This window comes from Danio rerio, chromosome 23 (genome assembly GCF_049306965.1).
Source record: "Danio rerio strain Tuebingen ecotype United States chromosome 23, GRCz12tu, whole genome shotgun sequence".
Taxonomy (NCBI): Eukaryota; Metazoa; Chordata; class Actinopteri; order Cypriniformes; family Danionidae; genus Danio; species Danio rerio.
This window is the reverse complement of record NC_133198.1, coordinates 28,452,650-28,470,116: the sequence shown is the minus strand read 5'-3', so window position 1 is coordinate 28,470,116 and position 17,467 is coordinate 28,452,650. Positions and strand designations below refer to the sequence as shown.

The 17,467-nt window shown below is 34.8% G+C and overlaps 2 protein-coding genes across 3 annotated transcripts in view; one reads left to right on the top strand and one right to left on the bottom strand.

Annotated features, from left to right (window-relative positions):
- lrp1ab (low density lipoprotein receptor-related protein 1Ab) overlaps positions 1 to 17,467 on the top strand; it is a 236,023-nt gene that overhangs the window by 161,122 nt on the left and 57,434 nt on the right. For both annotated transcript variants that reach the window (XM_005162219.5, XM_021469971.2), the window contains exons 29-41: positions 818 to 1,045; positions 1,907 to 2,087; positions 3,495 to 3,589; positions 3,676 to 3,825; positions 6,614 to 6,757; positions 7,357 to 7,482; positions 7,581 to 7,712; positions 8,215 to 8,349; positions 8,433 to 8,562; positions 10,406 to 10,532; positions 10,700 to 10,851; positions 11,273 to 11,397; positions 11,472 to 11,846. In XM_005162219.5, the coding sequence (XP_005162276.1) occupies positions 818 to 1,045; positions 1,907 to 2,087; positions 3,495 to 3,589; positions 3,676 to 3,825; positions 6,614 to 6,757; positions 7,357 to 7,482; positions 7,581 to 7,712; positions 8,215 to 8,349; positions 8,433 to 8,562; positions 10,406 to 10,532; positions 10,700 to 10,851; positions 11,273 to 11,397; positions 11,472 to 11,846 (2,100 nt within the window). The remainder of the gene's footprint in view (positions 1 to 817; positions 1,046 to 1,906; positions 2,088 to 3,494; positions 3,590 to 3,675; positions 3,826 to 6,613; positions 6,758 to 7,356; positions 7,483 to 7,580; positions 7,713 to 8,214; positions 8,350 to 8,432; positions 8,563 to 10,405; positions 10,533 to 10,699; positions 10,852 to 11,272; positions 11,398 to 11,471; positions 11,847 to 17,467) is intronic.
- Positions 13,356 to 16,393, bottom strand: LOC137489127 (somatostatin receptor type 3). The gene is made up of 2 exons (XM_068216907.2): positions 16,065 to 16,393; positions 13,356 to 15,585 (listed from the first exon to the last, which is right to left on the bottom strand). Exon 2 carries the CDS (start codon positions 15,388 to 15,390, stop codon positions 14,377 to 14,379), a length of 1,014 nt encoding a protein of 337 aa, XP_068073008.1. The 5' UTR covers positions 15,391 to 15,585; positions 16,065 to 16,393; the 3' UTR covers positions 13,356 to 14,376.

The window sequence follows — 17,467 nt, the reverse complement described above, 5'->3', positions numbered from 1 at the left end:
CTGGTCTTTCAGAAGGAAGTTCAGGTTGATGCAGAGTTTGCCTGATGTCTCTCTGTCAGCTGTAGATCCGTGCTTTACGTGTACGCGCGAATGATGTATCTGTAGAAATTCAAATTTAAATTTGTTGACAGACAGTTTGAGATGCCTGTCTTAATTGAGTTATTTGTTGGTCCGACAATATTTAATTGGATGAACAGTTTTTAGTTTTATGCCTTACCCAGAATATAAAAATACAAATACATACATTTAGATTATTTACTTTAATCAATAATAATGGAATGTGAAGAGACTTTCAACCAGCACAACTAAAAATATTTCTGAATAGAAATAGCTAAAGCTACAAAAATAGTTTTAATGTTGTTTAAATAATCTTTAGTTGAAGAAGTAAAATTAAATGCAAATTAAAAACTAAAAAAATATTTTTGATAGTTTTAGATTAAATATTTTAGAATTATTATATTTTAGATAGTAAGATTTCTGTAATTGGCATGTAGTTTAGTTTATTTCCTCAAAACTAAAATTATAATTACAAATATATGCATAAAAACTGATAAAGGTGACAAAAACATAAAATTGCAACAGATTCTGACTTAAAAAATAAAATCTGATTAATGATAATAAAATAGCACTCTTACACATAACAGATGACTTTTAAAAAACAAAATCTGAACTTTCATCCAGCACTGCACCGTATATTTGTGATGTACAGTAAATGCTGTTTTATTAACCATCAATAAAATGATTTGTTTGGCTCATTTCTTCAGATGTTTACATTAACATTTGTAGTGATGATGACTCTTGTGGTTTTTCTGTTCAGAGTATCGTCAGTTCCTGCTTTACGCTCGTCAGATTGAGATCAGAGGGGTTGACATTGATAATCCCTATTACAACTACATCATCTCCTTCACTGTCCCTGACATTGACAATGTGACTGTGGTGGATTATGATGCTCTGGAGCACCGAATCTACTGGTCTGATGTTCGCACGCAGACCATCAAAAGAGCCTTCATCAATGGCACTGGTGTGGAGACGGTGGTGTCTGCTGGTGAGATTATAGCTTAAGTTTCAACTTCTCTTATCCTGAGAAAATATTAGCCCCAAAACTATAAATAAAAATGTAAAAATGGATAAATGTCTTTATTTAGAAAGATAAATGACCTATTTTTATTATGTGTGGTATGAAGTAGGGTTACTTTAGTGTCACTGAATACTGAATACCTGGTATAATTTTTATTGATGGTTTGGATTAGTATTTTTTTCATGACTTTAAGTCATTTTATGTTTTTTTGTTTTTGTTATTTGTTATTTGTGGATTGTTTTAAATTATTTTGTTTAAGAATTTTTAGGATTTTAGTTTCAATTAGCTTAAATTGATAAGCATATCCTTGGCAATTAGCTGAAGTAATAAAAAGTGTATATAAAAAGAAATAAATAAACAACAAACCTAATAAATATAATTAAAAAATAATTTCCTATAATCAAATTAATTGTATATGCACATTTTAAAAATATTATTTATTAAGGAATTATTATTTTAGTAATTGTTTTATTTAGCAAGAATTTATTAAATTGACATTTATATTTTATATAAAGTTAAAAAAATATTTAAACTTTTTATTTATTTAATTTTATTTTTACACCCGTTTGTATCAGCATGAGATGTCATTAGATGTTAAAATGGTAAAAAAAAATAATAATTATTGCGTGACCCAAGCGTTTAAACTATAGGGCATATTTGTCAAATTTTCCTTAAGGATAAATTACATTAAAATTATTCATACATTACATGTCCTTTTACTTCCCCACATTTCCAGGAAGATTAAAAACAAATAAAAATACAGTTTAGTTTTGCATTGTTGCATCAGATTTTTTTTGCATCTTTCCTTTTTTTCTTTTTCCATGCCAGATCTCCCTAATGCTCAGGGTCTAGCTGTGGACTGGATCTCCAGAAACCTATTCTGGACCAGCTACGACACCAATAAGAAGCAGATCAACGTAGCAAGGCTGGACGGTTCTTTCAAGAATGCAGTAATTCATGGTCAAGGACTGGACAAACCTCACTGTCTGGTGCTGCATCCGATCCTGGGGTCAGTACAAGTATATACACATGCGTATTTGATAGTTTTGGCTTAGCATTAGCTTTTTTCTTGACATGTTAGCCACTTTTCCTCTCAGCTTGTTTAGTAAGCTCCATATGGAGAGGAGCAGATGTTGTGCCAGTTTGCTGCTGGCAGAGATTATAAAGGGTGTAAATGAGAAATGTGGGCGCTGCTCATGAGTGCCCTTAATTTGCACTCTTCAGTCATTTGTCGTGTGGAAATAGACATGACCAGGTTGTACATACGAGATGCAGAATCAGACACTCAAGACTTACGCATGCATATTTATTGAAAGGGGAAGAAAAACCTATTTGTGACTTGTGTAAGAATATTTTGACGATAAAACATCTTTTAATAGAATGTGTATTTTTAAATGATATTAGAGAACATTTTTATTCAGGAAATATTTTAAGTGAAATGTTTGAAAAGGTGCCTTCGAAGAACTTTTAGAAGATTTATCTTTAATCACACAAAAAGATTGTATATGACTCTTTTCAGTGTTGTTGCTACTTGTATACCTTTTTTTGTTTTGTTTTTACAATGGATGTTTGTTAAGAAACTAATTAGATTTTATGATTATATATTGTATATTTATTAATATATGTTTTTGCCATGAATATAGCTAATGCTGCTGATATGGCACTAAAACCTAAATAAATAAATAAACAAACATTTGCTGTGTGGCTAGTTTAAACCACATGTACTAGCATGCTAGTTTCCATACAGGTTAGGTTTTGATAAATGGAGTGAGATGCAAACTGTAGAAACTTGACTGATTTTTGATTATTTGTTTTATTAATGTTTATTTCTTTTGTTTGACGTTAATATTTAAACTATGCTTCTTCTAAATAATCATCGACTGTCACATCACAAGTCAGATTAAATATTAATGTTATGGATGCCTTTAATTTTTATTTCACAAAATTCCATTTTTATTATTTAATGTTGTGTTTTTATGCTTGTTTTTATCATATATTAGTGTATGGTTTTGTATATGTTGTTGTATTGTAATTCCTAAAAAATATAAATATATTTAAACTGGTAATTGCATAATAAAGTAATAAATAATAAAACAATAATAATTAATGTTTTTTTATTCAGAAAATTTAATAATGGGCATAATTTCGTCACCTTAGAATTATAAGGTTTTATCTGCGTTCTGAATACTTTTGAGATATTGAGCTTCAAAGTTTTTTTTATTATTATTTATTATTCATATTAGTAGTAGTAGTAGTAGTAGTAATAGTAGTAGTATTTCATTAAATATTTAGTTATAAAAATAATCAATTAATTATTACAATATTAGAATTCCTTAGCTGTACGATGACAAGAATGTTATTTTATCAATATAAATCTTTTAACTACATATTCAATCCATAATAAATTTAATTACAGGAAACTTTATTGGCTGGATGGAGACAACATCAGCATGGCCAACATGGATGGCACCAACCACACACTGCTGTTCACCAATCAGAAAGGCCCAGTTGGTGAGTGAGCTGTCTTACATACCTTTTGTTTGCCCAAAGCTAAAAGATGATGCTTTACACATTGATTTTTTTCATTCTTGTGGTAGGCTTGTCCATTGACTTCGACTCAGAACAATTGTACTGGATCAGCTCAAGGAACAGCACCATCAACCACTGTAAGATGGACGGCTCTGGGTTGGAAGTCATTGAAAGCGTGAAAGGAAAACTCACCAAAGCTACAGCCCTCGCCATCATGGGTGAGAGAAAATAGTCAAGCTATAGTCACCAATGCTAGAATAAAGTCTGTTGTGTTAGATTGCCTCAAAGTCACAAGTTATTTGTAACTCATACGACTAGTTTTTTTTTGAAGGTGAATTTATATGTAAAATTCACTTTGTAAGGTGTTTGAACACAGATGTGCGTCAACACTTTGTAAAAAAAGGCCTGCAATGGTAAAAATGCAGCCACTTTTTATAATCCCCATAAATGTGTGTTTCCAAACACCAGAATTGTTTTTATACTGCACCAATGAACATATGACTTTCCAAAAACTCCTGAGCAACTGAGGAAATTGTGGTTGAAATAAATTTGTAACGGTAATGTGCCAAAGAATATTAGTAAAGTGTTATATTTGTGCCAAATCTTTTTTACGCCTGACTGCTTCCCCCAACAATGGCCAGTTCAGAACAACCTCATATTTAAATCAAAAATGTCACCTCAAATTTCGAGAATTCGCTTACTGCATGTGCTTTTTTAACATGCTATGTTGCTAATATGGCTGAAGTTTAGTCTCTTCTCTGACTGATTTTTCCAGTGACCAGAGCTGTGCTGTTTATTAACACACTTTTATTATGAACTATACTGTCCGGGCCGCTGCTGGCCAAAAGGGTGCCCTATGTGAAATTATACTGTGGTGGAACAAAATCACACAAACATATGTGTTTAAACATGTACTTATTTATTTATTTATTTATATATGCATATAGACACTCATAATTATACTTAAACATTTAAATATTTATACATGTGTTCTGCAGAAACATTCCTAATTTTCAACATTTACAAAAGGTAAGGAATCAAACCCTCTCTGTACCCGTAAAGATGGACGGTCCTCAGTGCTTCATCCTGTGTCTGTACCTGTGCAGCTGCTGGTGTCTCTGGAGCAGTTCTGGTCATGCCACAAATTTCAGCATTTAATCTTTAAATTAGTCATTTGAAGAAAAACTCATAACACACCATTAAGACAATGAGTTTATCAAGCACTCTTCATAATGTGTCTAAACTATAACCAAAATGTGGATTTAACCTGCACTTTAATCTATGGTGACAAAAGCTGGCCCTTGCTGTCAGTATAAATCAAAGATATTTGTGGTTTTTAAGAATTAATGAGTGTATTTTTAAACAAAAAACTTTGTTAAAATTCAATAAAAATAATCATTAATTAATTCATGCAATAAAAAGGCCTGTGGCTTTCAGTAGTTTGACTCATTTTATATTATTGATCTTTCAGAAAGCACAGAATATTAGTCAGTTTTGTTATTCCATATTGTAATGTACAAAAATGAAAAACCGGCATAATAAAAACACACCAATCCACTGATATTAAGATTAAAGACACTTTATTGTCATCGCAGTGACATAAGCAATAACAACAGCAGCAATAAGAAATGTATAGAAATAAACAAAACAATAAACAATGATAACTGCAAATAATTATATAATGTATAATCTTATAACATAATAACTATATAATAATAAAAATACATCCAGTGTAATAATTGTGCAGTGCATGTTTATGTACAGTAACTGGTGTGCAAACAGAATTGTAAAGTATTGCACAAGTAAGTTAATAAAAATAATTGAGTTTGTGTAATTATCAGCAACATGGGGAAGAGGGGCAAACGCGAAAAGTCATAGATCATGTCCTGTCATAGGTAAAAGCATAATGCACAGCAGCAAAGCAAGAAACTGAACGTAAACAACAACAAATAAGGAAGGTTTGATACAGTTGTGGAGGAGTTTGAACATTAGCCTCACTAATTTACTTACTAATTTACAACCAAAAATATGTTTTCAAGATTCATGGAAGTTTCCTGAAAGTGATGGACGCGATTCATCTTGTACTTTTTTCCTCTTCTCGGCTCCAGACTGCTGTTGTCTCTTCCTGGGCATATAGCTGCAACTTGCATCAATTATAATTATATGCAGCTAGCAAATGCAAAGCTAATTCGACCGGGCTGCGTGCTCGCGGCTATGCGTGTACACGGAAAAACATTACGTCATGTTTTTTTTCGCCTATTATACAATTATTTTTTAATGTATTTAACAGAATATTATTAATATGTATTTTATTTACACTCAGTTTATGTTGATATTACTTAATAAATATCAATATTTTTTTGAGCAGCCGAGATGGTGCCCCCCTCTAGGCCCTATGCAGTCTGCGTATAGGGAGCGGCTGTACTGTATACCGTATAAATAGGTGACAGACCTTGACGTTTTTAGGAGGATAAGTGAAATTTACTATAGTGTGATTGTGGAGAGGTTAGCATGATCGAACACCCAATGAGGGGGGAGTGCATGCTCAGAGCCCGGCGGCTAATCAGCAGGCCAATCAGAAATAATAAATAACACCTGTTTATTCTAGTGATTGGGCCGGAGAGACTCCCTTCTTAAGGAGAACGGGAGGAGCAGTCGGGAGAGGAGGGAGAGAACACACACACACACACACACACACACACAGCTACTGGTGTTGTGCACTTATATAAAAATAAAAACTTCAACTTACCTTATATCGCCGACCCTGTCTTCTTCTTCCCACACAACAACCAACTTTTTTTGACATTTTATCTGCATGAGATTGGCTTGCTGTGTTGTTTCTGGAGTGTCAGAATAGCATACTCCGCAGCTCCTTTGCATTTAAAGGGGCACAATTTAAAATGCCGTTTTTCCTCAAATCCAAATGTATCTACTTCAAAGTTATGTAAATGATTATGTCATTTAGAGTGACTCACTGGCCTTTATTTTTGTTTGTTCTATGTGTAGGAGATAAGTTGTGGTGGGCCGATCAGAGCACAGATCAGATTGGTACGTGTGACAAGAGCGATGGAGGCAACTGGAAGGTTCTGCGATATCACACCTCACCCATGATGCATATGAAGATCTACAATGAAAGCGTGCATCAGATAGGTCTGTTTGTGATATTTTTGTCGTATTATGTTGTATTTTGATGATGTACACCTAAAATTAAGGTTTCTTTTGGTAAAAAGCTAATTTTTAGAGGTAAAATAAATAAAATATAAATTTAAATAGAAGTAAATAATTATTTAAAATAATAGTATTATTATTGTTTTTATTATTACTTTTTTATTGTATTATTATTTAATTGATTATTTCAAGCATACAATTTTTTGTAGTTTTCAAAATGTGTTATTTTCATTGAATTTTTAATTAGTAATTATTAAACCCAATAATATTGACCATGGTGATGATAATAATAATAATGATAATTAATTGTTTTGCTATTATAAATTATAATATTTAAAAATAATATTTAGATTAATATTTTAACTAATATTTTATTATTATTAAAATAATAATCCTGTAGTTGTTGTTTTTGCTATTGTCAGGAGAAGTAGTAGTAATATTCAAAATTACAATATATCTTTGTACATTTGAATAAATTCTACCTATAGATTTATACAAGCCATAGATCATCCTAAAATATAATGCCAATAATGTAATGAAAAATTAAATAATTGGATGTGTTTGTTTAATATCTCTTTTAGGTACCAACCTCTGCAGTAAGAACAATGGCGACTGCTCTCAGCTTTGCTTGCCAACTTCACCCTCTACTAGAGCCTGTATGTGTACGGCTGGATACAGTCTGAAGAGCGGCCAACAATCCTGTGAAGGCAAGATCTCCTACAAACATTACTAACGTAATCTTCATTAATATATGCTTTTATATGAGCACATTTTAACATTGTATGTTTTGCACTTGTTTATAAAGGAATGGGCTCGTTTTTGCTCTACTCTGTGCATGAGGGCATCCGTGGCATTCCTTTGGACCCATCAGATAAATCTGATGCCCTGGTACCAGTATCTGGTACCTCTCTTGCTGTGGGCATTGACTTCCATGCCGGTGAGTGTACAGATATATTTGTGTACAAGTTTGTGTACAAATTAACATTTTCCAGACCTGCAAACTGTCTGTGAATTGAGAAAATTGATTATTATTATTATTGTTGTTATTTGTAGTCATCATTATCAATATTTTTATTTTATTATTAATTTTTTTATAAAAATATTTATTTATTTTATTATTATTATTATTATTATTATTATTATTATTATTATTATTATGTTGTTATATTATTATATTATTTATTCAAATTATAAAAACAAAAATTAAGATTTATTTTATGATTACTATGATTACTATGGTTTTATGATTACTTATGATTAAATATAGCTGTAGTACTATTAAACTGTGAGGTATTTCATCATAATTTTAAAATATTTATGTAATAATGTAAATTGGTATAGGCTCACGTGACACTTTTTGCTTCTAGTGTTGAGTTTTAGGCCCTTTATGCAAGAATTCAGTCAAACTAAAACTAACTTGGGTGTTTTTTTTTCTGTAGACAATGACACCATCTACTGGGTTGACATGGGCCTGAGCACCATTAGCCGAGCCAAGAGAGACCAGACGTGGAGGGAGGACATTGTGACCAATGGCATTGGACGTGTGGAAGGAATCACTGTGGACTGGATCGCAGGTGTGCAAATGTGCAAACAAAACCATTAACAGCACATTATTACATAAGCCATCTTACACATTGCACTGTTTTGTGGAAAACAGGCAACATCTATTGGACTGATCAAGGCTTTGATGTAATTGAGGTGGCCAGACTCAACGGCTCTTTCCGCTATGTGGTCATCTCTCATGGGCTGGACAAACCACGGGCTATTGCTGTACATCCAGAGAAAGGGTAAGGAAATAGGCCTGTATTTGTAGTAAAGATGTGTTTGCATTAGGGATGCCAATGATTAATCAATGAATCAGTTGTCAGTAAAATTGTCAGAATGGACTTCATTAAATTGCGTATATTTGAGGCATTCTCAAGGTATATCACTATGTCCTATACATATTTGGGAAGAAAATATCACACTTACTTACTGTAAATGGACACACACATGCTTAAGTTGTGAATGTTTACATTTTAGAAGGTGCTATAGATACATCGTAAACGAGTCATTACATTTAATCATTTAATGGTTCCATTAAATTGTCCTTCATTGATTTTGATGGAGGTTTTTTTTTTACAGTAAAACAATTTCTTTTAAATAAAGATACTTACGTTTTGAATGTCATTTGCGCATCCTGTCATACATGATAATGTTATTAGGTAAACTGTTTTTTAAATCAGTGGTTTGCAAAGTGGGGGTGATGATTTCCAAAAGTTAAATCAATTTTAGGCCCTGTTTACACTAATACGTTTTTGTTTCAAAATGATGTTTTAGAACAAAAATGATCCACACTGGCGTTTTAATTAACATTTCTGAAAAGCTCTCCGTCTACACTACACCGCTCAAAACAAACATAACGTGACCACACACACACACTCTGGTGTGTGCTGAAAGCTGCTTCAGTGTATTCTTGTGACTGAGCTCCAGGCCAGTCCATCCCGAATCTTCTAGTGGACCTCATCTCTCTGTTGTTAATTGTGATCTATAATTCATCTTGTGTAGACCTATATCTGACGAGTCGGTCTTTTGAATCTATTAGCCAACTTGTTCTCAGGCTCTTAAGTTAATAGCTATTCATTTATTTAACCACATTCACGGATTCTGCACGTTTGACCGATTACTTTAACTCATTGTGCTTTTATACTCTTATAATTATTATTGATTATTAAAATTGCAGCTGACTGATTATTATATTCAGCAAAAGAGACAGCTATTTCATATATCATCATGGATTTCCTCTGATAATCTTTATTGTGTGCATAGCCTAAGCTTAAATTGCCAAAACCACACAGTGAACCTAATGTTTTCAATGAAAATGAAAGGAGGCAGTTGTTGGTTGGCTCCGTTTTGTTATAAATTTGCATACAATGAAGATGATGGTAATATAAACATGTACATGATGCAATATGTAACTTTTAAGTGTCTGTTTTGTTAATATAAAAATTAAAAGAGAAATTGTTTCATGTCGTATTTTCATGCTATTGTTTACCCGACATGTCCTCCGGGGTTCTTTACAAACTTAAAGTCTGAACTTACAAGTAAAGGATGCAAGATGGAACTTTGTGTACTTTATATTAAGAAAAAGCCCTAATCAGATAGGTGAATGTCTGGAGCCATCCCTCTATTTTCAGTAGTCTCCTTTTTCCCCAAATCCACGCTGACATGAAGCAGCAGCGTTTTAAAACGAAACAGCCTCTTCAACGTTTCCAAAACGATCCGTTTTCGAGGCTCGAATACTCCTGGCTAGTGTGGACGCAAGGCATAACCATTGCAAAAGTTATGTGTTGTAAAACTAAACTGTATTAATGTAAATGGGGCCTTATTAAACTATTCGAATTGCCATATTTTGTTCATAACCCACAGAAGAAAAAATTGGTAGTTAATAGTTACATAAAGAATGAAAATATTTGTATATTTATAACCACTTCTGAGGAATGTGGGGGCCGTGAATCACTGGCATTGTTATTTTGGGGGTCACAGGTTTTTGGGAGCCCTATACTTTAGAATCTGAACGTGTGAAAAGAATGTATTTGTTGTTTTTTTAGTCCTGTGGGAAAAATGGTCTTGGACTGTTTGTGTGTCCAGGTATCTGTTTTGGACAGAGTGGGGTCAGTATCCACGAATTGAAAGATCTCGCCTGGACGGTTCTGAGAGAGTAGTTCTTGTCAATGTCAGCATCAGCTGGCCTAATGGCATCTCCATTGATTACCAGGTTTGTACATAAGCACACACTGCCTTTTTGTCAGCAAAAAGTTCAGTACATTTAATTAATTTAATTATTTTTTACTTAAAAGTTCAATCAATCAATTATTTTTTTCACTAAAACCCATATTAGGCAATTGTTCAGAAATGACTAAAGATGTATATAACTTTACATAGGAGGGCCTGCTGTATTGGTGCGATGCCCGAACTGACAAAATTGAGCGCATAAATCTGGAGACTGGAGAAAACCGTGAGCTGGTGCTGTCTAGTAACAACATGGACATGTTTGCCGTTTCTGTCTTTGAGGATTACATCTACTGGAGTGACAGGTACAAACTCCTTGATCTGTACTATTGCCTATTTCCAGCAAGCATTTTTTGTGATTAAAAGAAGTCTAATCTTGGCTAAAACAAGACTAAATTTGGTCTGTCACTGGAAATCTAATGTCTAAGAATAACATAAAACTAGACTAATTATCAAATAGACTGAAATGAATGAACACATGTAAAGTTTGTCTAATATGTGTATTGTATTATTTTGGGTGGTTTTTTGACATCTGTTAGATTTTGACAATATTTAGCCTTGTTTTAGTCAAGATGTCTATTTTAGACGTCTATTAAATGCATAATTCATTGGTATGATATCACCCTTTGATTGTCATTTCCCTTTATTGATAATAATCGAAGTTCTTTTATGTGTTAATCCTATATTTTATGTGTTAATCTGCTTTATATCTTCTCTTTCCAACAGGACTCATGCCAATGGCTCTATCAAGAGAGGAAACAAGGATAATGCCACAGATATGGTGTATTTGAGAACAGGCATTGGTGTACAACTCAAAGACATTAAAGTCTTCAACCGCGCAAGGCAGCAAGGTGTGTATCTTCCCAAACTTGTCTCTAAAACTCAAAAAATAGTTTAGTTTAAATTGATTTGATATGATGTACAGGAACCAACGTCTGTAAGGTGAACAACGGTGGTTGTGAACAGCTGTGTTTGTTCCGTGGTAATGGAAATCGCACTTGCGCCTGTGCACACGGCATGTTGGCAGAAGATGGTCACAGTTGCAGAGACTACGACGGCTACCTGCTGTACTCGGAGCGCACAATACTAAAGAGCATTCACCTGTCGGATGAAACAAACCTCAACGCTCCCATCAAACCCTTCGAGGACCCAGAGCACATGAAGAACGTTATCGCTCTTACCTTCGACTACAGGGGTGGCGGGGGAAAGGGAGCAAACCGCATCTTCTACAGTGACATTCACTTCGGTAACATTCAGCACATTAATGATGATGGCTCCGATCGCAAGACTATAGTGGACAGTAAGTTTCATTCATTTTTTTTCTTTGCTCTGTATTGTGCAGATCACCTAATAGAAGGTAGCAAGTACTAGCAGTGAGAAATTATAATGAACCAAGTAGTACTTTAAAAATAAATGAATAGTATTTTGTCCAATGCGTATACCCCATTTTAAATTCATATTTGCCTTTGTTTCACCTAGATGCAAATAATGTTCAGATAAAAAAGTGCTTTATTTTTTTTTATGCATAATGTATAAATGCTGAATAAAAATACATTAAAGAGCCCCTATTATGCATTAAAAAGGGTCATATTTTAGTTTTGGGGGTTTCCAACAACAGGCTGATATGCATGCAAGGTTAAAAAAAACACTTCATTTTCTTATAATATGCATTTATTTTTATCTATTTATCTCAATGACTCTCGTATGATTAGTTCAGCGATGCTAATCTGTGCTGATTGGTCCGATGACAAACTCTATTGTAATTGGTCAACTGCGTTCAGCGTGAGACAGTGAGAAATGCCTATCACGGCTTATAAACTATTTTGAAGTAGTCAGAGTGCAGTGTATGTGAAAGCCCAATGCAGGAGTGCATTAAAGCAATACAGTTTAACATCAGCATGTTGCTCTATTCTTAACCATAACACACATTCAGTATTAATCCACACAGCAGCAAAAGCTGAACTATTTGAAACTTGACTGCCCTACGTGTGTAGGAACAGCTGACGGTTGGCATAACAACGACAAACAGCAGTGGATCGCGAGCTCACAAACGCATTTAAATTCATAAACAAATCGCAACACGTCGCATTTTCAACATGGTTTTAGACGCGATATGAGAATATAAAGAGTTAACCAGATACAGTATAAGCGGTTACATGTAGCAAAACACAATTAAATACACAATTTGCTAGCTAGAGAAAACAAGGAGGGAACCATTTTAATCACACTTACTTACACTTGTGAAATGGAGGAAGAAACTAATCCATGAACCGTATACTGTAACGTTTCTGTCAAGCTCTGACAAAGTCCTTTATATTATTAGTCTTCTCTGATCCTTCCTTTAACAAACAGCCAACGAATCCTCCATTGTAAGCATGTAGCACTCGTCAGAAAAATGATAAAAAATATTAATATTAATAATTATGTAATATTTCACAATAATGTTCTAGAAATGTCTTTTTAAGTTTAAACATTTTGAATAAAATATTGGAGACAACTTTAAAATTCTAGATTATGATTTATAGTTGTTTATATAATATGTTTGAGTAAAATGTAATTTTATTTTTCTTTGTAAACTACTGATGACATTTCTTCCCAATTGGGTGTATGCACAGGGACTTAAAATTTTCAGTAAACCAGCTCAAACACTTCTGTTGAACTCTCATGATATTATAAAATAGCCGTGTTTAAGATCTAGTTTCTTTGAAAATTGATGATCTTCATTCCCTGATCGAGATACAATATAAAGTGGGTATCAGACTGGACAATGAGCACTGCATTAAATAGCATTGCTCCATGACATGTCTTTAAAATAAAATTTTATTAACCACAGTATTTTCAATGGTGTTTCAGCAGTCACCTGCTGCACCTGACAATGTTTTACACTTGAAAAAATAGATTAACTGACTTTGATTTAGTTATATTTCATTATTGATGCTGTACATGTAACCTTAAGGGTTAAAAAACACTTGTGCACTATAGCCAGTTTTAATTAAAAACATTATCACTTAGAAAAGGTTTTTGCATAACATGACAAAAGGTATGATTTAGATGCTTAAATAGTTTTGTAGACAACTAAATACTAATATTTTAACTTCAAGAGTTAGGAAATCAATATTTGATGGACTTTGTGAAAAAATGTGCAATTCTGACCAATTGTCATTCTTCGAAGAAAAATTCTCTAAATGACAATATTTTTATCTGAAATTAGGAAAAAAGGTTCTCAGACTTTTATGGAATATAATATTTTACTCAAACCAATACCTTATAAATAAAGTAAAAAACTGACGATTTTAAATGGTCTTTTTTCATATCTTTGTGTCATTATTTCTAGATATCAGAGATTGATCATTTACAATCAAGAATCAAATATTCCAAAGAGCCATTTAATAATATCTACATTGTGTTTTATTGATTATTGAAAACTGGTGTGCACAAAAACAAAAGCATTGACCCTCTATGTAGAAAATGTGCCTTGCTTTTTGTCTAGACATTTGTTCCCAGACACGTCTTATAATGATTGAGTAAAGAAATAAACCTGCATTCATTCAACAGAGTTTTGGCATGAAAGTTTCACATTTACTAAAGTAAATTTATAAGAGTGAATGATTGTTATACGGTTCCACAATGACCTATGATTGTGTAATATCAGTGATGTGTTTTCATATGATTCAGCCTTCTATATCTGGCAGAGCAAATCAATGCAGTTCAAACAAAAGCCTGATATTTATTGTCTTTATCTCCATGGATCATTAGTCCCATTACTGGCTTTGCCATTCATAACTAAAGCACATACAATGCTTCTGCGTGGATGCTCCAGGACTTTATCCTCAGGGCTGTGGAGGGGTTTCGAAATCCACGGGGTTAAAGGGCTGCACAATTGCTCCTCCTGGACACATAACGCACCCACACCCTTTACAGCACACCCGTCCTAAAGACAACAGCTCTCTGCGGAATTTGTTTGACATAAAAGCGTATAACACAGGATTGGCTACAACTGATGAGGTTGCTAACAGTCTGGCGATTATAGCGAAGTTGTGAAGACGTGCTTGTGAATTGCTACTACTATTACCAATGAGCAAGAACATAAGTGCATAGGCTGGCAGCCAGCAGATGGTGAAAACTAACACCAACAGGACAGATGTCTTAGTCACTTGACTCTGATAGCGCTCCAGTTGTGGTGCGCTTCCTTGTAGGCGCGTTTTACGTAGAAAGATGTAGAGTTTGGTATACATGACGATAATGATAATCAGAGGCAAAGTAAAACCAAACAGGAACAGAATGGCACTGTAGACCAGCTGGCTGAGGTCTGATAGAAAGGCAAAGCAATAGATGGGCACAGTTTTGATGGGCACAGTTCTCAATTGTCGAAAAGCGAATTGAGGTGCTGCAAGGACTACCGCTGGGACCCATATGAGAATAACAATAACCCGTAGACAACGGCCCATTCGAAAACGATATGTCCATGTGGGATACACCACAATCAGGTAGCGCGTCACCGCTAATGCAGCTAAAGTGAATACGCTGGCGGAGTTACAGGCAATGCCCAGGAAGCTGATGAACTTGCATAGGTTGCTGCCAAATGGCCAGTAGCCTAAGGCTATAGCGGCGGTGTGGAAGGGCAGACCAATGAGCAGAAGAAGATCTGAAGCACTCAAAGCTAAAAGTAATGTATCTGTGCCTTGATGAGACTGGAATCTGTTTTTCCTCCTCCGTCCCGTCAGGATGTAGATGACTAGTGAGTGACCTACAAACCCGATCACTATGACCACTGCGTCCAACGTTGGGGCCAGAACCTGTGTCAGCTCCCACCTCATAGTCCCAGAGTCATGGCTAACATTCATACTGCTCTCTAAAGAGTGATTCACTTTGCGTTCAACTCTGACTGATCAGTATGAAGATTGCTGTCTGCTTCAGGCCAGTAATTAGCCCCTTTTGAGTGTTAATAACTTCCAAAGCATGATTGGGGTGTTTACTTCAAGTGGCTGTTTCCAGGGTGGTTGTTAGTGTGTAGCATTTGCAATTAGGGACGTGTTCTCCTGGAAAGTTGAGAATATATGTTAATGCTTTTGTACATAGAGAAGACAGAGTTTTACTTTAGAGCAGTGGTGTCCAAACTCGATCCTGGAGGGCCGATGTCCTGCGTATTTTAGTTCCAACCCCAAATAAACACACCTGAACCAGCTAATCAAGCTCTTTTTAGGTATACTTAAACTTCTAGGCAAGTGTGTTGAAGGAAGTTATAGCTAAACTGTGCAGGACACCGGCCCTTCAGGACCGAGTTTGGACACCCCTGCTCTAGAGTTTACTCTGTGGAGTAATTCAGAGTTTTACTTCACACAGAAATGCCAACTGACCCAGCCGAAGTTTGAACCAGCAACATTCCTGCTGTGAGGCGATAGTGCTACCCACTGCACCACCAAGCTGTCCCATTTGTTATTCATAATTTTAAAGATGTATTCTTCTGTTCATCAACTAATAATCTTAACTTTTTATTTAAAATGTGGTGGGTGCTTACCTTACGTCCATCCATGATAGCTGTTGACTTGTATTGAGTGAAACCAGGCAACACTTCATAACACGATTCCATGCATCTGTCAATGACGGCCACATTACACACAGTCAATTCTACTTGAATCTAAGTGCTCGCTGCGACATTCCTCTTACAATCAATTGGATGACTCTTCAAATTCACTTCAATTCCTTTATCGTCCGTCCCCAAAGAACGCAACACAACTCTCCTCAGTGTGTCCTATTACAAGTTTTCTCAGATAAAGACAGATGAGTACTAGGAGGAGCGACACACACCCAAGTGATTCTCTTTAAGATCCAAACACGATGTGTGGTAGTTCTCTCTTTTGATCATGTTTTCTCTTATGATGACGTCTCATAAATGAAATGGGCAGTGCTTGTTACGTAAGAGTCTTGTTGTTCTTCCTTTGACCTAAAGACTGATGTGTTCTGCAGGATCGTTATTGGTTTTTTAGCAAAAGTAAACAGCTAGCTTGAGTGTCCAGCCTGTTTTATGAGGGAGTAATTGCTGTTGTAAAGTGATGCAAAAGGATGCTGCGAAACCCCTCCTGAGCTTATTTAATTACTGAAGAGCGACTGTTGCTGACTTTGAGTTATTGAAACTTTCGACAGCTTTTGCTTAAGCTCATTTCTCCACATTGCTTCCCAGTGTTGTGTCCGAGACTCATCGGGCAGTCGTCTCTTTGTGGAAGAACTAGTCAGCGTGGTTAAAGAGATTCACAGAGGGAGGGTCTTGTATGCACAGGCACCCATCCATGAAATGACCGGATGACACTAAGCCACAAAACACACACAACAAGGCCCTTTCACAACCCGCTGAAAGCTGCATGCACACGTAGCATAGGATTAAACTTCTCATTGGGATGGGAGAAGTTTTAAAATAAATGGTTTGGTCTTGTTATATGTTGATCAAAGAATTCATTTGCTCTATGAAGGATGAGATATTAATGCTGATTGGATTGCTATTCTGAGAAGTTAAAATGCTGCACTTTTTATGTCTGTAGAGATCTTTTAAGCATTGGAAATACAGGCATCAGTTTGTTCTATGAGGCGAAATTATGATAAAAAAAATTTGAAGCAACTTGGCTGAGGAACAGAACACAGAATTGTAATTAGGTAAAACAAACTGCATACAGTGATGTTGTTTTTTTGATCAGAAACAAGCAACATAAATATGGAGTCATTGTGCAGTTTCTTAGGCTATGTCCAGAAGACAATGATTGTTTTTTGTTTTTGTTTCTCTTTTGGAGATTCAAGCAGTGTAATGTGTATGCTACACTTATATATGCCATTGTGAACAAATACAGACTGCCGCATATAATAATAAAATCACAGAAGATTCTGTTTACATGTGCATTAGGTCCATGTTTTTCAACGTGTTGAGTATAG